Here is a 25354-nt window from a genome sequence, read left to right as displayed (position 1 = left end):
CAAAAAACCGAGATGTGCAGTCTCTCTTGCTAAGTCACCAACCACCTATACTCTCTCCTCTCAAAACCACCCCGCCAATACCCAGGCTGCGAGTAAGCCCTGGAAGGCATGATTCGTGTCTGCATCCCACCGCCTCGCACCCCCTTCCGGGGCATCCTCATAGTGTGGCCAGCTCCTGCCTGGAGAAGGAGGTGGCCTTTACTTGGGTGTCACCCGGGGACCACTTGCGGGTCCAAGCGGGACAGGCCTCCGCGGTTCCTGCCATGTCTGGAGGCCGAAAGGCAGGGTCCCACGCGAATCGGAGAGGGAGTTCCCCCCCAGCTCTCCAGGTCACCTCCCGCTGACGGACAGAAAGGCCGGCGCACACGGGCGGGGTGCGGCGGGGATAGGAGGCAGCCGCGGGCGCACCCCAGGGCCAGCACATAATGGGCCGCGGCGGCCGGGCAGGCGTCCAGCTGGGGCGCCGCCGCACCACGTGGGCCGCAGAGCGCACGGGGCAGGCAGCTGCCCGTGGGCCCAGGGCCGGGCGCGGCGCGGCAAGCGACCGTCCGTGCGTGCGCGCGCGCGCGCGCGTGCGTCCAAGGGATTTGCGATCAGGCGGCGCGGCGGACAACCCCGGCGGCGGGGCGGGGGGGAGTTATATTGCGGGGTCCTTCCTCGCTCACCCTGGTTCCTCTCGGAGCGGAGACGGCAAATGGCGGACTTCGATACCTACGACGATCGGGCCTACAGCAGCTTCGGCGGCGGCAGAGGGTGAGGCGGGCGTGCGCGGGCCCCAGCTGGGGCTGCGGGACCGGCGGAGTCGGGACCGTCAGGGTGGCGGCCGTCCTGCGCTCAGCCGGGGCGGCAGGAGGCGGGGGCCCGCCCGGGGGCCCGCGGAGGCCTAGGAGCGGCTCCTGGAGGGCCGGGGCCTGGAAATGGCGCGCTCGGAGACGGGGCGGCGGCGGCTGGGCTCCCGGGGTCTTGCTCGCGGGGCGGATCCCTTCCACCGCTTCCCGCCAACGACAACGTGTTGGTTTTTGCCCTGCCTCGGCCGCGGCAGCGCCGAGTGCCCGGAGACGAGCGCCCGCTTCCAGCCCCATCCCCCCTACGGTAGGACCAGCGCGGGGCTGAGCTGAGGCGCTGGGGTGCGGGCCACACGGCCTGCCCCGCTCCGGTCCCGGCCTCTTTCGCTGCCCTCTGTTGTCTGGCCGCTTTGCAGGCCCCTGGCCCCTTGGCCATGAGGCCGGCCGACTGGGGAAGGTCGGAAGCCAAGAGGGGCGATTCCCTTCCCCTTGCGTGTGAGGCAGGGATTTGGCGGCTCTGGCCCGGGGATGGTACGACTCCTTGCGGGCGGGGGGAGACCAAGGAGACAAATCCATCGTAGCTTCTTTGTATTAATCTTTCTTGGGTCACAGTGCCTTGACAGGTGCTACGTGCTCTTTGGCACAATTTTATTTCTCCCTGGTTTCTCGCTCTGACCTGGAGAAGGAACCGCATTTAGCGTCGTCCTGATTGTTGTCAAATGCAGACAACTATGTATAATTGAAACACGTTGCTTAAAAGAAACATCTTTGAATAGAGAGCTCATGGTGTTTAATTCCAGGAATCTGCACTTTTTTTTATTTTATTTTTTAAATACAAGTTGCCTCGTTAGAATATAGGCTATGAACATCTTGCTGTTTGTCAAGGACACACTTGGGCTTTGTGTTTTCTTGCAGAAAGGATTACTTTCCCAGGATAACACCACAATAGTACACACTGAGGTGTTCAGTCTCCTGGGTTGCAGTCCAAAAGTATCCTTGTTTGGTAAAGAATGATCACTTTTAATACCTTGGTTTGGGAACGGCTCAAACAAAAGCTTGTTTCGGTGCAGTAGTGTAGCTAATATCATTCATGATACTGTAAGTTTCATGGAAGTGTGTTGGGGTAGGTGGAGCTATTGTCATTCCAAAGAACATTTTATTTGCTAATAAAGAAATAAATGTTGGATGACATGAAATTATCGCCTTTGGGGTAGGTTTCTAGACATCAAATTTGTTCTCAAATCATTTCGAAATTTAACAACTAGGTTTTTTTTTTGTATTGTTTTGTTTTACCTAGTTCCAAAAAACGTTCACAGAAGTACCCAGAAAAATTCTTCTTAAACAGCGTGGTCGGTTTAAGTTTTAGTTGCATTGGTACTACAATAAGGTGGCCTTATTAAACTGAGTGTGGGGATTTAAAAAAAAATTCCTTCAGACACATTTGCCAGCTCTTCTGGTGTCAAATTTTGACATTTGGGGGTGCCTGGAACAATCAAAAGTAAAATTCTGTTAAGATGCTATTAATTTCATATATCCCCAGGCAAATGAAAATATTAGCCATTTTCCCCAGGTGTACTCCAAAAACTGATAGGAGAGTTTCCTAGGTAGCACTGTGCATCACTTAAACTTCTTAATAGAGTCTCTTTACTATTAAGCATCTTCTATGTCTGATTTACTTGGAATTTTCTATTTGGCTTCATATTCATGTGAAAGTACATAAGTATTGCTACTTTTAGAAGTAGTTTTAAAAACCTGTTGGTGAATTTACATATTCATTTATACATGTGTATTTTTTTTTTTTTTTTTGAGATGGAGTTTCGCTCTTGTTGCCCAAGCTGGAGTGCAATGGTGCGATCTCGGCTCACTGCAATCTCCGCCTCCCTGGTTCAAGTGATTCTCCTGCCTCAGCCTCCCAAACTGCTGGGATTACAGGCATTAGCCACCGCGCCCGGCCTCAATTATTTTAATTATGTCCACATGAACAAATGTCACTGCTTTACAATGCTTAAGCATCATAGAAGATTGCCACCTATGGAAAGCAGTTTTAGCACTGCATTGTTTGGTACTTGTGTAGGCACCTTCTCCCTTGTCTGAAATGCCTCAGACAGGCTAGTACATCTCCCTCTAAATTACTTGGGTCACAGGTGAAAGAAATGGTAGGCCTCAAATGAACAGTTATAATCATAAAACATAGTTTGGTAATTATACATCTTCCTAAGTTTATTTCGTAGTTGTGTTTAATAACCAGTGCAGTTGTCAGGAAACAGTATTGAACCACTGCTTTTTTCCCCCGAGCCTATTAGGGCATGTCCCCAGCAGCCAGGGAGAGAACCAGGGACTGCATTGTTCAGCAAGCAAATCAAAACAAAATTCCAAATGATCAAGAGTTGATTGTACCAGATCTTGAATGGACTTTGTTTTGCAGTTTGCTAAATTATCTTTTTGAGGTTCCAGTTTCTCATTTGCCATTGGCAGTAAAGTGCAGAGTAATACTGATTTTATATTTCTGATTGCAACAAAGCTGTGAGTGCTTAGCGGAAAACCACCGATCCTGAGAATTAGGGTGGAAATCGGAGGTGGCAAGAATTGAGGTGCCTGAAATGGTGCCATCTAAAAACTGGCAAAACTCCAAATTTATTCTTTATCAGGATTCAGTTAGGGAGTTTAGAATTCTTTTTTAAATAGAGATGGGTTTCACTGTGTTGCCCAGGCTGGTCTTGAACTCTTGGACTCAAGCAATCCTCCCGCCTCAGCCTCCCAAAGTGTTGGGATTACAGGCATGAGCTACCACGCCCAGCCTAGGAGTTTAGAATTCTAACCTTTGAATCTTTAAACTTAGCATCTCTGTCTAAATTTCTGAGCATATTTTTATCCAAATTTTTTATGGTGGTAAAATATACATAACATAAAATGTGCCACTTTACCCATTTTTCAGTATACATTTTAGGGGTATTGAGTGTATTCGTAATGTACAACCATCACCACTATCCAGCTCCTTAACTCTTCAGCTTGCAAAACTAAAACCCTGTCCCCTTTGAATAGTAATTCCCTATTGCCCTCCTTCCCCCTGGTCCTTGGCAACCACCATTCTACTTCCTGTCTCTGAGCATATTTTAAGATTTGTATGAAATAGGAAGGAAGGCAGTGTATAAAAACTACAGCTGGTTTTCACTGATGCTAGGGCCTGTAAAGCTATTGAAAAGCTTATTTTAAAATGCTGTTTACCTGTCAAATGTCAAGTCGTTTGGGTTTGTTATCCTTCACTCCAAGTGTTCCATTGCTTAATTCCAAACCATTATCCTATATGAAAAGTGTTACCAGAAATATTTGGATTTGTTGAGAGGTCTCTGCATGATGGTTCATGCAAAAGCCCTGGCTTTGGAATAAGGCAGACCAGAGTTTCATCAGTTCAGCCATGTGTTAGTTGTGTGATCTGAAGTAAGTTCCTTCACCTCATATTTTCCCCACATATGAGTTAGAAACATTTATTTATTTATTTATGAAATAGGCTTTCCTTCTGTCACCCAGGCTGGAGTGCAGTGGCAGGATCATAGCTCAGTACAGCCTCGACTTCCCAGGCTCAAGCCATCCTCCCACCTCAGCCTCCCAAGTAGCTGGGACTACAGGGTGTGCCACCACGCCCAGCTAATTTTTGTATTTTTTGTAGAGACAGAGTGTCCCTATGTTGCCCAGGCTACTCTCAAACCCCTGGGCTCAAGGGATCTTCCTGCCTCAGCCTCCCAAGGCTTACTGTGTGAGCCACAGTACCCAGCCTTCAATTTATATTTCTTTTTTTTTTTTTGGAGACGAGAGTCTCGCTCTGTCGGCCGGGCTGGAGTGCAGTGGTGCAATCTCGGCTCACTGCAAGCTCCGCCTCCTGGGTTCACACCATTCTCCTGCCTCAGCTTCTCCAAGTAGCTGGGACTACAGGCGCCCGCCACCACGCCCGGCTAATTTTTTTTTTTTTTTTTTTTTTTTTGTATTTTTAGTAGAGACGGGGTTTCACTGCGGTCTCGATCTCCTGACCTCGTGATCCGCCCGCCTTGGCCTCCCAAAGTGCTGGGATTACAAGCGTGAGCCACCGCGCCTGGCCTTCAATTTATATTTCTATTAGAAATTAAGCTTAGTGGCTGGGTGCAGTGGTTCATGCCTGTTATCCCAGCACTTTGGAAGGCCGAAGCAGGCAGATCACTTGTGGCCAGAAGTTTGAGACCACCCTGGCCAACGTGGCAAAACCCCACGTCTACTAAAAATACAAAAAGTAACGGGTGTGGCGGCACATACCTGTAATCCTAGCTACTTGGGAGGCTGAGGCAGGAGAATTGCTTGAACCAGGGAGGCAGAGGTTGCATTGAGCTGAGATCGTGCCACTGCATTCCTCCAGCCTGGGCGACAGAGTGAGACTGTCTCCAAAAAAAAAAAGAAAAAGAAATTAAGCTTAGTGTTCTGGAAGGACTTCACAATTTTAAGGAGTCTCCCTGGAAGCTTAGAACATACAAAGCAGACTCTGAATGTCTGTCCAGGATCACACTCTGGCTTCCAGCTTCCCCTGGAAGGTTCAGGAAAGTATTTGCTGCCTGGTTGCTTTTGCATCATGTGTGCAGCTGATTAGACCTGCACACCCGGGCACGAAATGAGTGTGATTGCATGATTTTGATAGAACCTAATGGCAGCTGTATGTACGTCTAAGACTTCTTTTGTGTAAGTTGAATGTTCTTCGAAGTTTGCCCACGTCATGATTTATGTGATTTTCCATCTTGATCAGGACCTTCTGAAGGTGCTCAAGTATGTGGCTGCTCCACGGTTGACAAGCCTCTGGTTAAGCATGGCCTTCCAGTTCAGGGCTAGGGGGGCCGTCACCTCCCTTTGTTCTGCACACTCTTCCTCTGTCTTTCATGTGTACTCACATTTTTGGAGCCTTCTAAATGTCTGGCTTAATAGAACACAACTGGTTTCTCATACCTGCATCTGTCTCCACTCTTGGAATGTGTTGCTTTGGTTGACTTTTATGGAGCAGCTCAATCCTTGCACAGACAAATAGTTGGAAGTGGGAGGAGTAATCAAATAATTCTGGATATTAATATTTGATTCTATACCAAAACTCAATAAGCAGTAGTTTCTATGAAGGTTAGTTGCAATGTGAAACCTAAAACCTTATCAATAAACTCTTCATACTTTTACATTAAAGTTCATCATTTAGCCAGGCGCGGTGGCTCACTCCTGTAACCCCAGGACTTTGGGAGGCCAAGGCAGGTGGATCACCTGAGGTCAGGAGTCTGAGACCGGCCTGGCTAACATGGCAAAACCCTATCTCTACTAAAAACACAAAAACTAGCTGGGCATGGTGGTGGGGCCCCTGTAGTCCCAGCTACTTGGGAGGCTGAAGCCATAGAATTGCTTGAACCTGGGAGGTGGAGTTTGCAGTGAGCCCAGATTGCGCCACTGCACTCCAGCCTGGGCTACAGGGTGAGACTCTGTATCAAAAAAAAAAAAAAAAAAAAAGTCACTTTATCTTGTATTCTGACTGGATCCTTTACCAGTGCATACATTTGTAAGGTGTTGGTGATTTGGAAAAGACCTGTTCACTGAGCCAGGCAGAGCCATGCAGATCTTCCAAATGTTGGTACATTTTGTTATAGTGTCAAAGTCACATTCACCATAGATGTTAGAAAAGTCTCTGAGTATTGAAAGGCTGTCAGGCTTATGTTGATGGATACAGGTTTTCTGAAACTCTTTTTTGCTTGAAAGCTTAAATTTTACCATTGGCAACAAATACTGTTATTTTGGCCAGGTGCTGTGGCTCATGTCTGTAATCCCAACACTTCGGGAGGCCATGGCAGGAGAATCACTCTAGCCCAGTCTGGACAATATGTCCAGACCTGGTCTTTTCAAGAACAAAATTAGCTGGTGTGGTGGTATATGCCTATAGTCCCACCTACTTGGGAGGCTGAGGCTAGAGGATCACATGAGTCCTGGAGGTTGAGGCTGCAGTGAGCAGTGATTGCACCACAGCACTCAAGTCTGGGCAACAGAGCAAGACCCTGTCTCAAAACAAAAAACCCAAATACTGTTCTTTTACTTAAGGAACAGACTTAACTTTTTTTTTTTTTTTTTGTGACGGAGTCTCGCTCTGTCGCCCAGGCTGGAGTGCAGTGGCACAATCTCGGCTCACTGCAAGCTCCGCCTCCTGGGTTCACACCATTCTCCTGCCTCAGCCTCTCCGAGTAGCTGGGACTACAGGCGCCCGCCACCACGCCCGGCTAATTTTTTGTATTTTTTAGTAGAGACGGGGTTTCACCATGGTCTCGATCTCCTGACCTCGTGATCCGCCTGCCTCGGCCTCCCAAAGTGCTGGGATTACAAGCGTGAGCCACCGCGCCCGGCAACTTCATTTTTAAAAAACTAATACCCATGTCTGAATAACCATAGTTTGTTCTATAGAAAGAACAGCTAGTTCAGCTTGTAGCTCAAGTGCTTTTCCTGGAGCAGCCATCATGCTTGTGTATGCAGCAGAAGTGCTTTGCGTGTTTCATAACATAGGGTATTAAAAAGTGGGTCACGATTCATTTTTACTGCTTTACCAAGGATATTCCTAATTGAAGCTGTGATTTTTCTTCCTATTTTAAATACTTCAAGTGCATGGTGGGAAAGCATGAGTAATGCAGTTTGGTGCCCCTGCCTTCGTTTGTATTAACACAAAGACCTGTTGTGAGATCAGTATAGGTCTTTGCTTTATAAATGTGGAATATTGTGAACCATTCTGGGAACCATATTTTAAGGCATCAGCACACTGGAGCCTATGAAGAAGGTGATAGTGGGGATGGCCAGGCTCTGAAACTTCATCTTAGGAGGAAGGGCTGAGCAGCTTCAGTGAGGACCTTCGAAAGAAGCCTCAGCAGCAGTGATACAGCAGCTCTTAAGTCACTGGGACTGCTGAGTGGAAGAAAGGTGTGGCCCTCCAGGCCAGAATAGGACCAAAGGCTTACATCTTGGCCTTCTTCAGAGACTGCACAAATGTAAAGAACTGCTGCTTGAGCTAAATAATTGTTTTTTAATAGAGACAGGGTCTCGCTGTGTTGCCCAGGCTGGTCTCAAGCTACCGGGCTCAAGCAGTCCTCCTGCCTCGGCCTCCCAAAGTACTGGGAATACAGATGTGAGCCACTGTGCCCATCCCTAAGTAATTTTTTGTTAATGGAAGAATATCAGTGGGTCTAGATTGGACTGGAATTTTCTAGTCTTTCACTTCTCTAACATTTAAAAGTTAATCTTAACATTTTCATATGTAAACAAAGGTAGAGACTAGTATTTGGAACTCTAATGTAGCCATTATTTAGTTTTCTTTTTACTGTAATAAATATACATAACAATTTACCATTTCAACCTTCCCCCACTCCCGCCCCCTCCCCCCCCCCCATCCAGGCTGGAGTGCAGTGACACAATCATAGCTCAGTATAACTTCAAACTAGCCTGGCTAGTGCTTTTTGTTGTTGTTGTTGTTGAGTCTCGCTCCGTCGCCCAGGCTGGAGTGCAGTGGCATGATCTTGGCTCACTGCTAACTGCAACCTCTGCCTCTGGGGTGCACGCAATTCTCCCTCCTTAGCCTCCTGAGTAGCTGGGATTGCAGGCACCCGCTACCACACTCGGCTAATTTTTTTGTGTTTTTAGTAGAGACGGGGTTTCACTATGTTGGCCAGGCTGTTTTCGAACTCCTGACCTCAACGGATCCGCTTGCTTTGGCCTCACAAAGTGCTATGATTATAGGCTTGAGCCACCGTGCCCGGCCCCAGCTAGTTTTTTTGTTTTGTTTTTTGGTAGACTGGGGTCTCCCTTTGTTGCCTTAGCTGGTCTTGAACTAGCCTCAAGGGATACTCCCGCCTTGACCTCCTAAAGTGCTGGGATTGCAAACATGAGCAACCACGCCCAGCCTCAACCATTTTTAAGTGTACAATTTAGTGGCATGGAGTACCTTCATAGTGTTGTGTAACCATTGCCACTATCTAGTTCCAGAACCTTTTCATCATCCAAACAGAAACTCTATACCCACTAAACAACTCCATTCCTTTCCCAGTTTTAACCTCATAAACATTTTGACTATTTCTGTTACATCTATCTTCCCTACTTTTGGGTGGAGGTGTGGGCTAGGATAATTTAAGGCTAATCCTAGCCACCTATCATTCTAAAATAGTTTTTATTTTTTTTTAATTTTAATCCTCATCTTTGTGTTGGTAAATATATTACATACTTTAGAGCAATTTTTGTTTCAATTTTTATGGCTACCGTAGTAGATGTATCTTATATATTCTTAATTTTTGTTTTGTTTTGTTTTGTTTTCTGAGACAGTTTTGCTCTTGTTGCCCAGGCTGGAATGCAGTGGCGCTATCTTGGCTCACCACAACCTCCACCTCCTGGGTTCAAGGGATTCTCCTGCCTTAGCCTCCCGAGTAGCTGGGATTACAGGCATGTGCCACCATGCCCAGCAAATTTTGTATTTTTGGCAGAGATAGAGCAGAAACAGAGGGTTTCTCCATGTTGGTCAGGCTGGTCTCGAACTCCCGACCTCAGGTGATCTGCCTGCCTCGGCCTCCCAAAGTGCTGGGATTACAGGTGTAAGCCACCGAGCTCAGCCTTTTTTTTTTTTTTTTTTTTTTTGAGACGGAGTCTCACTCTGCCTCCCAGGCTAGAGCACAGTGGCGCGATCTCAGCTCACTGCAGCCTCCGCCACCACCCCTCAGCCTCCCGAGTAGCTGGGGTTACAGGCGCCCACCACCGTGCACAGCTGATTTTTGTACTGTTAGTAAAGATGGGGTTTCACAATGTTGGCCAGGTTGGTCTTGAACTCCTGACCTCGTGATCCACCCGCCTCAGCCTCCCAAAGTGCTGGGATTATAGGCGTGAGCCACTACACTCCGCCTCTTACATACTTTTCATACTTGAGTATGTTTCTAACAGATAAGGGCTTTTTTTTTTCTTTAACCAACAGTTTTTCCAGTACCCAGCGTTCAGTTTTTCCCAGTTTTTGCAAAGATGACTTTGTATAGTTGAATTGTTTGAATATGCAAAACATTACAGAAAAATGTAGAAAATTTAAAACATGAACCAAAGCATAATATAGTGACCTGTCCTGTATACCCATTACCTACTCTTTAAGTGACCACTCTTCTCTATACTATTATAGTTTATAATAGTATAAATGGTATTTATCAAATAAAGGCTTGACCTTTGAGAGCTTAGCCATTTTTGATGATTGTCAAAAACCCAGATGTTACCTATTTGTAGATATGGGGTTTTGCCATGTTCCCCACGCTGGTCTCAAACTCCTGAGCTCAAGTGATCTCCCCACCTTGGCCTCCCGAAGTGCTGGGATTGCAGGTATGAGCCATGGCGTCCGGCCAGTCATTTTCTTTGGTTTACACTACTTTACCCTTCTGAGCCTTACTTTCCCCAAATGAGAGCTAGAAACTCCTCTGTTGGGAGGATTAAATGAGATGTGTCTCATAATTTGGAGGCATGGTCTTACCCTGTCGCCCAGGCTGGAGTGCAGTTGTGCAATCACAGCCTCCCAAAGTGCTGGGACTACAGGCCGGAGCCACATGCCCATGCCCAGTCTCGAGCACTCAACTTTTCTGTTGCATCTACTTACTGGATACATCTCTACCCTTGTAACATCTACTCTTTTTTTTTTTTTTGAGACGGAGTCTCGCTCTGTCCCCCAGGCTGGAGTGCAGTGGCGCAATCTCGGCTCACTGCAAGCTCCGCCTCCCGGGTTCACGCCATTCTCCTGCCTCAGCCTCCCAAGTAGCTGGGACTACAGGCACCCGCCACCACGCCCGGCTAATTTTTTATATTTTTAGTAGAGACGGGGTTTCACCGTGTTAGCCAGGATGGTCTGGATCTCCTGACCTCGTGATCCGCCCGCCTTGGCCTCCCAAAGTGCTGGGATTACAGGCTTGAGCCACTGCGCCCGGCCAACATCTACTCTTTACATTGGCTTCTTTTTATAGTTACCCTCTCTCAGTCTCCTTTGGCACCTATAGATCTTTTCTGGCTCACCCTAAGGATTCAGTATTGGCCCCATCTGCCATCTGGAAGTGGAGTCCCACTTCTCTTGCTCTCTGCTGTGCTGCATATCCTGGCTCCCAACTGCTCCACCCTGGAGAGACTGTTCTCATTGCTATCTTCTGGATTTTCTGCAGTCCTTTGCTTGTGATATGATTTCTTCTTTCCAAATTATCAGCTCCTTGAGGGCAGAAACCGGGTCTTAGGTTTGTGCCTTCTCTACACTCTCTCCACCCTTCATAGACATGCAGATACGTGGTTGATTTGAGTAAAGAAAAGTGATTTGCCTGTCAAGGATTTTAGTCACACTTGGAGCCAAAAGTAGGATTTCCTAAATTACTGAAGCTGTAATTGACTACTTTAATCTTTCATAATCAATAGACTGTCCCTAGTGGGCGGTAGAAAGGACACTGCTCAGTAGTGGCAAAGAGTTTGCAGCACAGACCTTGACTTCAGGTGTCCTGAATTGGCACGCTCTGCTGATCTGTTCCTGTTCTACACGCACTCCTGCCAGCCCAGTGTAGCCTCAAGCCTGTTGGATCTACCCAGGAGCATGGCAGAATTATTGTTAAACTTTTATATAGCACTTGGTACTTACAAAATGTTTTTATGGTCAGTTTTAAACTTATAAAATCAAGATTGAAATATAAAATAACAGACAGGAAAACATAGGTACAGAGGTAATTTGGCAGAGGTCCTACATCAAGCTAGTTAAGGTGTCAAGTGAACCTGTTCTCCCGTGTGTTGTTATTGATCTGTGTAGGAATGTACTGAATTTCACAAAACACAGCTTATTTATTTAGGTAGTAGTCCCCCAAACTTGAATCTAGTGAAAGGTGGCAGACATTTTAGCTCAGAGTTTTCTGACATTGGATTTTGTAAATGAATTGGTGGGTAACAGATCTGTATCATCCTATGTGATGTGTACTCTGGGGTTTGTGTCTCAAGTGACTGTCACACAGTGGACACTTCACCAGTGCTAGCTTGAGTGAAGTCTACCTCCATGGCCCAGCCCTGCTGCCCCCTAGTGATTTCATTGAATGGGATGAAAAGGTAAAAAGTGCTTAAGACCTGTAGAAGGGACTACATCAGGTAGGGTATGGGAATATTTAGGACTACTTTGGTAATTATTGAAAAGTCTAGAGTATTAAGCCACTGGTGGTTTTGTGAGGCACGAGTGAGTTTAACAATTCGGTGGGCTTTGGTGTATCTTTGTTCCAGAATTATATCACCAGTTAGCTGTTAGGTGCTGCCATTTGGTAACGTGCCAACTTTTCAAAAATGGTTTGCCCCAAACTAGATGTTTCTATCTTTTCCAAAGCCAGAGCCACCTTCCTATCCTAGTGCATTTTTAGCAGTGCCCCATCATCTTACTGGCATTCACCTGGGCTTCCTATGCTCAATCAGGGGTCAAGTCTGGCCTGATCTCAGTTCCACAGTTCCTCTACTCTGTAAGTTCCAGCACAATTAGCAAGCCTTCGCACCTCCATTTTCCTTACTTAGCAACTACATCAAGAGAGAGAGTTTATCATCTCTCTTCATCCTCACCCTCCTTTTTAGTTTTTATGTATATGTTACACATTCATACACACAAACATACCTGCATATATACACGTGTTTTACACGCCCCACACAACTGTGAGCTGCTTACATACAAGACGGTCTTTTAACATCATTACGCATCCCTAGATGTTTAATGTTGAGTAATGAATTTAAAGTGTTTTTTTTTTAACATTCACCCTCCATTTTTATGGTTTTCCACATGTTTATACTGCATCTTGTTTTTTGTTTGTTTGGTTTTGTTGTTGTTGTGGTTGTTTGGGTTTTTTTTGGTTTTTGTTTTTTGTTTGTTTTTGTTTTTTTTTGTTTGTTTGTTTTTGAGATGGAGTCTTGCTCTGTAGCCCAGGCTGGAGTGCAGTGACACAGTCTCAGCTCACTGCAAGCTCCACCTCAGCCTCTGAAGTAGCTGGGATTACAAGTGTGTGCTACCACACCCAGCTAGTTTTTGTATTTTTAGTAGAGATGGAGTTTTACCATGTTGGCCAGGCTGGTCTTGAAGTTCTGGCCTCAAGTGATCCGCCCACCTTGACCTCCCAAAGTGCTGGGATTACAGGTATGAGCCACCGCGCCCGGCCTTTTTTTTTTCTTTTTTTTTTTTTTTCTTCAGTTGGAAACAGTCTCCTTCTGTCACCCAGGCTGGAGTGCAGTGGCGCCATCACAGTTCACTGCAGCAACAACCTCCTGGGCTCAGGTGATCCTCCCACCTCAGCCTCCCAGGTAGCTTGGGACTACAAGTGTAGACCATCACTCCCGGCTAATTTTTTGTATTTTTTTTAGAGATGGGGTCTTACTGTGTTGCCCAGGCTGGTCTTGAACTCCTGGCTTTACGTGATCCTCCCGCCTCAGCCTCCCAAACTGTTGAGATTACAGGCATGAGCCACTGGGCCCGGCCTTATACTGTAACTCATATATTTATTATCCAGTCCTAAATAGTATCTTATTGAAAATATTTTAGGATTTATGGTTTTGGAGATAACAGCGATAGAGTACTATTGGCAAAGGTTATTGAAATGCAAAATAAGTCACCTTTACTAGGCCCAGAAAGATGGGAGAAGTGGGCAGGTGGGATGCAATTCACTTGTAAACCTATTTTCTGGTGGTCTTAGAACAGAACGTGGAACTTCCTATTGGAAAGTACCAGAATTCTGAATCATGAAACTTAAATTTTTTTTTTTTTTTAACCATCAAAAAATCACAGCTTGGTTGACCCTTCTACTTTAGAAAAATGCTTTAATGAATAATATTTGTCTGCAAGACACCTGGAATTTATCTTCAGGAAGAAGTGGAATTTCCGTTGTGTTTCTAGCAGTATGTAGATGAAAGACCAGGTTGCTCTCTAAGATGGATATTAATATTTCCCCTGCAAAGAGGGTGACTTTGAGCAGGTCTTTGGTTGTTGTGAAGGATCTCATTTATTTGAACGCATTTCCCGTTTAGAAAAAAAAACTGCAGCTGGCTGCCAGCACAGTATTCTTGGAGCAAACAGGAAATGGGTTAAATGTCTGTTTCAAAAAAACATCACCACCTTAATTTTTTTTTCCTCCTGAGTTTTCCAAACGTCTTATTTTGAAAATTTTCAAATCTACAATAAGGTTGAAATAATGGTACAGTTGGATGATGCTAGTGGATGCAGAAGTGACTATTCTGCCTTGTTTGCTGAATCCTTGCTGCATACCTGCACACATGCCCTTTACGCTGACCTGCTTGAAAACAAATGTTGGCCGTCTTGGCACTTCACTTCTAATGACTTTAAGTCTCTCCTGGGGCATTCTTATGGCAATATCGTTTTAATATAATAATCTATTTATACTATATTCTGATTTCTTTTTTTTTTTTTTGAGATGGACTCTCGCTCTGTCGCCCAGGCTGGAGTGCAGTGGCGTGATCTCGGCTCACTACAACCTCCACCTCCCGGGTTCACGCGATTCTCGTGCCTCAGCCTGCCAAGTAGCTGGGATTACAGGCATGCGCCACCACACCCAGCTAATTTTGTATTTTTGGTAGAGACGGGGTTTTACCATGTTGGTCAGGCTGATCTTGAACTCCTGACCTCAAGTGATCCACCCACCTCGGCCTCCCAAAGTGCTGTATTAGGATTAACTCAATTTTACAAATAAAATAAAGCTTAGAGAAGTTGAATAACTTCTCAAGGTCATATGCTAGTAAGTGACAGAGGCTAGATTTAAACCAATATCTACGCAGAGTAAACGACGCTTGATACAGCTGAGGAGATGACATCAAGGTTGAAATGGATTGGTAATGCAAGCTATGTATTTGAGGACCCTGTGAAGTATTATTGCACGAGAGTGTTAGGTACGTCAGTACTTGCTGTGTGACATCTAAAATTTTTATTAGGACATTCTTATGCCCATAATCAGGCAATAAGGAGAAATTATTTATTTACTTTTTATTTATTTATTTTTTTGAGACGGATTCTCAGTCTGTCACCTGAGCTAAAGTGCAGTGGCACGATCTTGGCTCACTGCAGCCTCTGCTTCCCAGGTTCAAGCGATAGGAGAAATAATTCTATTATGTATGAATGTGTTAAACGTAAGCAACTTCAGTAATCCTTCTTCTGAATACAACATTACTTCTAGACCGTCCATTTCTGTATTTCTTAGCACCACGGTGTGTGAAGGAGGGTACTTGCTTAGGTTTTAGGATGTAAATACTGCAGATACAGATTCTGAGTGAATAGGAGAGAAGCAGTTGTCTTAGGAAGGTATGTTATGTTTGGGCTGGGCATGGTGGCTCACACCTGTAATCTCAGCACTTTGGGAGGCTGAGGCAGGCAGATCACCTGAGGTCAGGAGTTGGGGACCAGCTTGGCCAACGTGGTGAAACCCTGTTTCTACTAAAAATATGCAAATTAGCCAGGTGTGGTGGCGCATGCCTGTAATCTCAGCATCCTTAGAAGGCTGAGACAGGAGAATCTCTTGAACCCAGGAAGCAGAGGTTCCAGTGAGCCGAGATTGTGCCACTGCACTCCAGCCTGGGCAACAGAGTGACAGTCTGTCTCAAAAAAATTTTCTTTTCCTTTTTTTTTTTCTTTCTCCAGCCATTCTCTGTAATAGTCTTGTGGTACATTCGAGCAGAGTGCCTCACCTGGGGCGCTGGCAGCGTAGCTCAGCGGAAGAATGCTTTACTTGTTTTGCTTATTCCACTCTGGAATCCTATTTGTCTCCCCTCCTAGGTCCCGCGGTAGTGCTGGTGGCCATGGTTCCCGTAGCCAGAAGGAGTTGCCCACAGAGCCCCCCTACACAGCATACGTAGGAAATCTACCTTTTAATACGGTTCAGGGCGACATAGATGCTATCTTTAAGGATCTCAGCATAAGGAGTGTACGGCTAGTCAGAGACAAAGACACAGATAAATTTAAAGGTGAGTTTGGGGGATTCTTATTGTATATTACTGTAAAGGGTGGGGGAGGATGGGAAGGGGTTCTAAATAAAAATAGATTTGTGAACCAGAGGCTCTAATGAGGAAAATGTTTTAAACATTTGCCTGGTCTAAGTGGCCGAAAGAAACATAACTCTTCAACTCACAGGTCTTCAGTTCACTTAGGGGAAAATGTTTTGCACAGTGTAGTTCATAGAAATACATGGCATATGCCCAGGTTTGTGAGCCTGACCTCTACAGCAGTCCTGTCTGCCAGTAAAGGAGTTCCCCAGGAGAGAGAGGAATAGAGCTGAGGACTCTTAGGCACATTCCTCCTGGAATGACTCGTAGATTTTCCTTGGTAGTTATCGTGTCATCCAGTTATCATAAAACCCAGAAGAGAAGCAGCCAGTGCTGTCAGTGTGCATTTGTAAATTTGGAGAGTGTGCTTGGGAGGGCTGGCTGAGATTTCAGATGTGATATCTATAGGTCGTGTGTCTGTAGGGTGCAGGAGCAAAGAGCAGGAAGAAGAAGGGATCCGAGCAGCATTCTCCTGCCTGCAGGGCTTCCTGAAGGAAGTGTGCCTGCTGTGTAAGTGCAGGTTGCTAGGTCCCAGGATGTTTGGCCCACATAATCCACCCAAAAGCACATCTGTGACAAGTATGGGGTAACTTGTGGTGGGGAGCTGTGCCAACAGTCGAGAAGGCCTTGCTGACCTGGGTGGTTTTGTGTGTCGGTGGCATTCTTACTCTTTTTGACTTCAGAATCTAAAGCCACATGTAGTGTGTAATCAAACAGTGAAAACAAATTTATCAGTTACACTTGTGAAAGTAAGCTCCAGGAAGCATTAGGAATTAAACTTTGGATTGGAGTGTGTGGGTGAGCCTAGCCTTTGGGCTGGGTCAGTCGCCACAGGCTTTGGAGTTTGGCTCATAGAGGACCATCTTCACTTGAGCAGCTCTAGAAGATGAGATTGGGCATCTGTTGCTTCTGTGAAGTTGGGGGTAGTTTTCTCCATTATTCTCAACATTGAATCCACTTAGGGAGGAAAGCTGGGGGGACATCCCTCCAGCCAAGGCAGTATGTTCTTAACACACAGTTGGTAAACAGGCAAAGTTTGGACTCAGGCCTTTAGGGCACTTGCAGTCTAGTGGGCTTCAAAGATGAAGTGTGATTATTAAGTTATTACACAGGGCAAGGATGCTGGGGGAGAGGGGATGCAGGGTGCAGTGCCAGCATCTGGGGAGTAATGAACTAGATTTAGACTCCAGACAGCAAGGAAGGGGCAGTATCAGACCCCTGGCATCAGGGACACAGGTTGTCAGTAACACGTACTTGGACCCAGGCCACCTGTCTTTTAATTAACATTCAGAGAAGAATGCCCTGATTGCCAAGGATATATTTTCAGCTTTGTGAAGCAAATTTTATATCAGTTACCTGAGTAGTAAGTTAAATCGGCACTTTAAGCCTCTTTCTTCAGAGCATTTTAGGTACCAAGTTTGAAATCTATGAAATCTAATCCTCACTTAGATTAAATAGTCATTCAGAAGTCAGAAGAGCTCTGCAGATGGCCTGAGAAAGGTTTGAATATTATGGTTAAAACATTCAAGAAGAAAGCTTTCTAGAAACGCAGCTGCTATTTCAGTGCATGTTCAGTTAGCATTTTCTGACTGATAAAATAGAATTGAGAGGGAGGAATGCCAGTCAGGATTCTATCTACTGAAAGGCTCTCCTAGTCTGCCATCATCTAGACAACAGAATGGTAGTTGTGACGTGGAGAAATAGTGTGAATAGGATCTTCCCACATCTTTAACCCAGAATTGCTTGAGGAAATCGGGGTCTTCTTTTGCAGGATTCTGCTATGTAGAATTCGATGAAGTGGATTCCCTTAAGGAAGCCTTGACATACGATGGTGCAGTAAGTATCCTCAGGTTTTCTCTGTCATAGCGGTTGAGATTGTTTTCTTTTCCAGTACTTACACTATTTTCCCTTTATCATTAGCTGTTGGGCGATCGGTCACTTCGTGTGGACATTGCAGAAGGCAGAAAACAAGATAAAGGTGGCTTTGGATTCAGAAAAGGTGGACCAGATGACAGAGGTGATTGGTTCTTCTAAAGCTGAACATCATAAAGATTTGCAGTATGCCTATCAATTCCAACTCGTGAACGTTCCTAGTAGAAGTCGATTATCTCATAGGTGTGATAGGTTCTCGTGAGCTCTTAAAAGTTTGCGTAAAATCCTAGAAAGAATGACTGATGCTTCTGCAAGCCTGGTGTTTTTTGTTTTTCTGTTGGAAGCAAAAACTCTTAAAATGATTTCATTGAACCTTCCATCACATGAGTTGTATGTCTTCCAAGTGAATTTTTCCATGTTTGCGCAGCAAGGTAATGACACGACCTCAACTTTATCTTTTTTGTTTATCTTCAGGAATGGGTAGCTCTCGAGAATCTAGAGGTGGATGGGATTCCCGGGATGACTTCAATTCTGGTATCAGTATTTAAAGTATCACCACTTAATTTTTCCTAGGGGCCGCTGCTGTTGTCTGTTTCTTATGAGTAGCCCGCCTGGCCGGACTAGTTATTTAGTTCCTTTAACAAATACAACTCTCCTGCAAGGTGCCCAGGCATGCAAGTAGGCCTCTGTTAGAGCCTGTGGTGGCAGGACTTGAAGGCTCCACACTGTGGGCGGGTGAGCCCCACACACCTTCTGTGGTCACCTTTGTTAGCCTGCAGTTCCTTGGATGTGCACGGGCCTGGGTCCTTGAGCTCGCTCAGCAGTCTTTCTCAGACTCTAGCCCAGGGAAACTCCTCTGGTTTTGTGTATGGCACCAAGGGAAGTACTGTTCCTTCGGGAAAACATAGGGTAGAGGTTTGGGCTCTTGCATGGTGAAAGGTAGTCCTGATGGCCCTTTTTTTTCTTGGAGGATTGTGGGGAGGTCCAGTCCCTTGATGGTGGACATGATCCACTTCACCGTTCTCTTTCTTAGCCAACCCAGGCAGACCAGCTGGTGGTGTAGCACAAAGCATCAGTCCACACGCCAGGCCTCTGCTCTGCAGGGTGATCTTCAGCATGTGTTTCATCTTTACTTTCTGTTTTTAAATTACAAAAGTATAATTTTTTATATGTGTACATGATAAAAACTTCAGTTGTAACACAGAAAGGTAGGAAAAGAAAAACAAAATTTGTTCTCTTTCCCACAAACTTGGGATGTGCTTTCATGCTGTGCTGTATAGAACACCAGCACCCTCCCCGCATCACAACAAAACTGGTGTAAGGTAGTGGGTAAGTATGGGAGGGACTGGTGCACACTGTCTTGTGAGTCTGAGATTTTTAAAAACTCAGCTTTGGCTGAACAGATGACGACTATCTGTTGAATAATATAGTTCTTAAAAGTCCTGTAGCCAGTCAGAAATGAGCTTATTCATAAAAGTGCAGTATGGTGGAGTCAATCTGTAATTTTATGTATAAGCTAGTCTCTGATTGAAAAGTGCAGCAGCTGTCTTCTCAGAGCCAACCAGCAGCTCAGAGAACAGCCTTTTCCCCCTGCCAGTTTGGTATTCGCAGGTGCTATAGAAGTTGCCCACATGCTAACGTCTTTCTACCCTTGGCTTAGCTTGGCCACTGGCGCTCAAGCAGAAACACAGTGAACATGGCCATGGCCTGGCCACCACCAGTTCCGGTGGGAACTGCAGTGTTTGGTGACATCTCAAACCCAATGTGGGCTCACTCGATGGAGTAATGGCTAATTTGATACTTTATACATTATTTGCGAGAGTAGATCTTTTTTACTTTTTAATAGGATGGTGCTATTTTTTTTTTTTAATGATACCTGCTCGTTGTAAAAAAACAAAATAGAGCAACAGAAAAGTACCAAGAAAGCAAAAACATTTCATCATCAGAAATAGCCAGTGTTAAACTAAGCTTTGTAAAGAAAACTCTGAAGATTCTCATGAATAGTTTGCTTCCTAGAAACCCACCAACAGATTTGTTTTGTTTTGTTTTGTTTTGTTTGAGACGGAGTCTCGCTCTGTTGCCCAGGCTGGAGTGCAGTGGTGTGATCTTGGCTCACTGCAAGCTCTGCGTCCCGGGTTCATGCCATTCTCCTGCCTCAGCCTCCCAAGTAGCTGGGACTACAGGCGCCCACCACCACGCCCGGCTAATTTTTTGTATTTTTAGTAGAGACGGGGTTTCATCATGTTAGCCAGGATGGTCTCGATCTCCTGACCTCGTGATCCACCCGCCTCAGCCTCCCAAAGTGCTGGGATTACAGGCGTGAGCCACCGCGTCTGGCCCCCACCAACAGATTTGATGAGAGATCCTTGTTCATCTGCTTCACCAGCGTGGTGTGAGCTATTTGTTTCATGCTAGACATTGGTGGTCGAAATCATTTAATCTCATAATAAAGGGTGTAAGTTTACTTTGTACTCACGTGGAAAGGTACACCTCACAGTTTAGTTTGGGGGAAACGTGAAGTTAAATGTTTGAATACTAACTAGGCTTGTTCACTGAACTGTGTAATGTGGTGGGTAAAAGACTTTGTAAAGGACCTTATACTGGACTATATGCCTCCCAGTGTATTTCCCCTAAAGCAGTGCTCCTACTGGTCTAAATCTGTTTAGACTTGTTTTCATTACTTGGTTTGTTAAAGTTGATTATTTAACTCAGTCTCTGAACTGGGTGTGAGATCCCTTGATTGGTTTCCAAAACCCTTGCCACCTTTAAAGAATAGAAATCGGCCCCCACCACAGGTGATGCAGTCAGCGCTCGTCATTGGAGGTGGTTCTGTGGAGTTGCTATAACACTGAATGAGCCCGTGCAGTGCTGCTCCTGTGCGCCTTGGATCACAACATTTTCATCAGCTGATCATACCTAACATTGCTTTATATGACTTTTTTTTTTTTTTTTTTTGAGACAGAGGCTCACTCTTTTGCCCAGGCTGGAGTGCAGTGGCGTGATTTTGGTTGACTGCAACCTCTGCCTCCTGGGTTCAAGCGATTCTCCTGCCTCAGCCTCCCAAGTAGCTGGGATTACAGGTGCACACCACCACACCCGGCTAATTTTTATATTTTTAGTAGAGACGGAGTCTCTCCATGTTGGTCAGGCTGGTCTCGAACTCCCAACATCAGGTGATCTGCCCACCTCTGCCTCCCAGAGTGCTGGGATTACAGGCGTGAGCCACCACGCCCAGCCTGTGTGACCTTGATTTTAAAGACGCCTCATTTAATGTTAGTGTTGATTCATTTAATAGTGTTAACATTGAACTCAGGGCCAGCTGTAGTAAGTGGTCTGTGGTGCCATCATTTCAGCCTGTTAGAAAGCTCATCCCACACCGGTTTTGTCTGTGAGACACCTGACAGCCAGCCTGCACTTAGGAACAGCAGACAGCACTTCACACTGCACCTGGGGCCACTTTAGACAGCGATGTCACCAGAAAAAGCCCAAAGGGCAAAACACCCGACACATTGTGAAAAGACTTGACAGTTAAGAACTGAAGCAGGCAGAGCATTGTCTTTTTCTGCCTCAGCTGGGATCGTCACATCTGTGCAGGTCCAGGACTGACTGCAGAAATGGTGCTGGTATCCAGCTTGGAATTACACATGAATTTTAGCGACTGGGTGGATTTGCAAATATGGGATCTGTGGATAATGAGGATGACTGTATAGTGCATACCGCGGGCTCCGAGGGTTATTCTCAAAGACGAGCTCCCTGAAAGCTTGGGGCCTTGGCACCACTCTCGCAGAGAGTAGCAGCGGCAACCCCTGAGTGCACAACCGACAGCAGCAAGCTCATTTGTTTAATTATGGTTTAACTTCTTTTCGCCAGTTTTTTTTTTTTCCTTGAGACAGAGTCTCACTTCATCACCCAGGCTGGAGTGTAATGTCACTATCTCGGCTCACTGCACCCTCCACCTTCCGGGTTCGAGCGATTATCCTGCCTCAGCCTCATGAGTAACTGGAACCCCAGGCATGCACCACGATGCCCATCTAATTTTTGTGTTTTTTGTAGAGACTGAGTCTCACTGTGTTGCCCAGTCTGGTCCTGAACTCCTATACTCAAGTGATCCTCCCACCTCGGCCTCCCAAAGTGCTGAGATTACAGGCGTGAACCACTCTTTTTACCAAATTTTAACATCAGTAGGTTATACAGTTAAAGTTTAGCTTTCACTTAAGTACAAACCTAAAGGCCCCTTAAGACCATTGAGAAAATACTCTTTCCTCCTACACACCAGTGGGAATTCAGCATTTCTAAATGAGATGCAGTTTACTTCTGCCAAGAGCCCACTTAGCAGGCACACAAATGAACAGGGAAAGAACGCTTTGCCCCCACAGGAGGCGCCGGTGGGGGCAAGACACTGTGCTCTCTGCCCTATGCCCCTCTGTGTAGGGCATGGCCAATTTTGGATAACTGCTTTGTTTACCACCCAGGTGCTTTGCTTGTAGAATGGCCCACACCTAAAATGCAGCCAAAACAGGAAAATTAGGACTTTGTATTTTTATTTTGTCTTCATATAGCTTTTTCTTGTGATTTTTGTTTTCTGAGTTGTAAATACTTCTAAATTTCAGGTTTATCTTTTAAAATAGCTGTATAGATTTCTATTAGAAAATAGAGTTCAACCTGCTTTGAGGCTTTCTTGTTTTTCTTAAGCCGTATTAAAATACAGTTTCGTGGTATTAATATTTTTCTATTTTTCCTGCAAGCTGAGCATGTAAACAGCTCATTTGTTTGCTCTCCTAAGATCTTGATTCCTTTTTCTTTGGGAAGTCTGTTAGCACTGTCATTACTCCACACATTGGCATTTGGACCCACTTTTAACACACTTTATTTTGAAGAGACTTCAGATACTGGACAAACTGAAGAATTTGAAATTAAACAATTCCCAGAACATTATTCTATAAGCAGTTTGGAGATGATAGTTTGAAAAGTAATTCAGTGTCCTGTTTCTTCCTCAGGCTTCAGGGATGACTTCTTAGGGGGCAGGGGAGGGAGTCGCCCAGGTGATCGGCGAACAGGCCCCCCCATGGGCAGCCGCTTCAGAGATGGCCCTCCCCTCCGCGGATCCAACATGGATTTCAGAGAACCCACAGAAGGTACAGGCTCATGTGTCAGTGGAGGGCATCTTGTCCTGATGGGATGATCATGGCCAGTTCACACCCCATGGGGACTTGGCCGTCCTACGACACACAAAGTTGTCGGCATAGATCCCCACGTTCTCCGGAATAGCAAGTTCACCTTGGTCTTTAGAGCATCTGTTGATGGGGTGGCAGGCCAGGTGAATTTTAAAAAGTGGGCTGGTTTGCTGACAGCAACATCAGCATGGTCGTTTTGCTGGATGTGGAATGGGATCTACACTCTGACAAACTCTGCTTTTTCTCCCCTAGAGGAAAGAGCACAGAGACCACGACTCCAGCTTAAACCTCGAACAGTCGCGACACCCCTCAATCAAGTAGCCAATCCCAACTCTGCTATCTTCGGGGGTGCCAGGCCTAGAGAGGAAGTCGTTCAAAAGGAGCAAGAATGAGCCTGCGGTTGGGAGGGAATGGGGCATGGGGGATTAGAGCAGGACCACAGCCTGGTGAGTCCCTGGGCAGCCGTCCTGCAGCCGCTACTCCTGCGCCTGCCATTGGCCTCCTCACAGCGGAAACACAGCTTGTGAGTGCATGTCAGCTGTTAACAAGTGGTTTTTAGTACATTCTGGGCTTTGCTGTATCTATCTAGTGCCTGTTTGTGCGTTTTTTTCTTTCTTCCGCTGCTTCCCCATTTTCCTTCTGTCCTTTTCCTCCTGCTCCTTGTTTTCCCAGCAGCACATGGGGTTCCTCAGAGGAGCGGAGGTGGCCCCCTTGGGTGGGGGGCGTTTGGGCTGCGGTGCTGCGACATTTTTCTTTTGCTTTCTCTTTTTACTTTAGACACTGGCCCAACTCCAGGCGTTTCCTTTCATTTCCTCAGTGCTTCTCTTCTGACCTGCATGTTGAGTTCTGTATTGCTGGGGCTTCCGACAAAAACCAGAGTCACTGACAGAGGGAACGACAGGGACCTTGTTGGTATTCAGCTGTGATGGATATAGAGAATCGGAGGCACCTTGTTTTCACAACTAGGATAAAAATATCTGCAGGGTCCTTTCCATTCCTATTTAGAGGGAGTCCTGGCTCCATGACCCCCTCCCCAGTGGACTGTCCAAGCAGATAGGCTCACACGAGAAACAGTGAGGCTGAAAGTGGGGGCCATGGAAGAGCGGTAGGGAGTCCACGGAGAAGATGCAGTGAATGCTCGCATGGATTCACACGTGTTTGTTACCGCTTTTTCGAGGCGGTGTCCCAGCTAGTTCACTCCTTTCACCGTGCATGGTGGAGGCTCCCCCCTCTGGCCGGGTGCAGTGAACGGCCAGCTGGTTTCTTTTCTGCTGGGCCAAGGAACTTTGGGGGTGGAGGAGGTGGTGCTGGCGCTGCACTGGGCTGACTGCGGCGCTGACGCGGCGTTTCCCCCCATCCCTGTTGCCTGTGTGTTGTGTGGATCTGTTCCTAGTATAGGCAACATAATGAGATACTGTGCTTCCCACCTCCCCTTCAGTTCAGAGCCAAAATGGGTCTAGAATCTGGCACTTTACTCATTTCCTTTGATAAATTAAATTGTACTATGCAGAGCTGTCAGGAACCTTCAGATAGCAGTAGAGGACTGCAGCTGTCTAGGTCTGCGGCCACATCTTGGGGACACCCGATTGTTCCCATGTGCAGGGTTCAGCACTTACGTGGGAGTGCTAGGGGTTAGGCTTTTGAGCTTGAACACCTGCGTGTGAACAGATGAAAAATCCTTCAGTACCCAAGTCCCAGTCTGTCCTGTGGGGAGCAGTTTGGGGGCGGCCGGCAGCAGGAGCCTGGGAAAGAGGCCCTCGCCAGGTGATGGCAGGGCCAGGGTGGCCTGGGGTGCCCAGCAGAATGTGCTTAGTATTTGGTCACCAGCCGCCATCCTGGGCTTTTCCTACTGTGTCTTGTTACAAGGCCTCAGCAATCCACAGAACTCTCTCTCCTTCCTCACACCTGTCAGCTTCTCTGCTTCTGAGATAAGAACCATTTGTGTAACACCAATACTTAACTTCAGAAAGACATGCATTATGTGGTTGTAATCAAACCCGATGCTTTCAGATGACCTACTTACATCTTCAATGTGGATAAGATAAAGAACAAAACAAATGCATCTAAACTTCTGGGCAATCCAGTTGACTTTTAAATGTGAGAATGGAATTCCAAACACTTAACACATTCAGCTATATGACAGAAAGTAAATCTATGGATATGGTATTTTGTGAATGATCTTTTAAATAAAAGAAAACCTTACGTAATATTTAATGCTTGCCTTTATTTTTGAGTTCTTTTTAGCTGCTCATGGAATGTAACAATTTTAAATTTGGGAAGCACCATTGAAATGGAAGAGTCCCTGTCATTTTAATTCTGGGATGAGTGAAGTTATTTTAAAAGCTGGTGATGATTAGAAATAGGATGCCAATTTTTTCCCCTCACTTGCTAAAAATGTCCTTTTCCCAACCAGGCAGAAACCTTGAAAGTCTGGCTGTTTTGGGTTAG

The 25354-nt window shown here is 45.9% G+C and overlaps 1 protein-coding gene across 2 annotated transcripts; it reads left to right on the top strand.

Annotated features, from left to right (window-relative positions):
* The first annotated feature begins 468 nt into the window (after nucleotides 1-468).
* On the top strand, nucleotides 469-25120 carry EIF4H (eukaryotic translation initiation factor 4H). Of its 2 annotated transcripts, XM_055292858.2 has the most exons (7): nucleotides 483-753; nucleotides 15595-15782; nucleotides 17632-17696; nucleotides 17781-17877; nucleotides 18207-18266; nucleotides 22730-22867; nucleotides 23159-25120. In XM_055292858.2, the coding sequence occupies exons 1-7, from the start codon at nucleotides 695-697 to the stop codon at nucleotides 23296-23298; spliced, it is 747 nt and encodes a 248-aa protein (XP_055148833.1). In that variant the 5' UTR covers nucleotides 483-694; the 3' UTR covers nucleotides 23299-25120. The 2 variants fall into 2 exon arrangements, with proteins under 2 accessions (XP_055148834.1, XP_055148833.1); XM_055292859.2 differs by lacking the exon at nucleotides 18207-18266 and having other exon boundaries at nucleotides 469-753.
* Nucleotides 25121-25354: the final 234 nt, after the last annotated feature.

Source organism: Symphalangus syndactylus, chromosome 9, assembly GCF_028878055.3.
Source record: "Symphalangus syndactylus isolate Jambi chromosome 9, NHGRI_mSymSyn1-v2.1_pri, whole genome shotgun sequence".
NCBI lineage: Eukaryota > Metazoa > Chordata > Mammalia > Primates > Hylobatidae > Symphalangus > Symphalangus syndactylus.
This window is presented reverse-complemented; position numbering and strand designations above follow the sequence as displayed.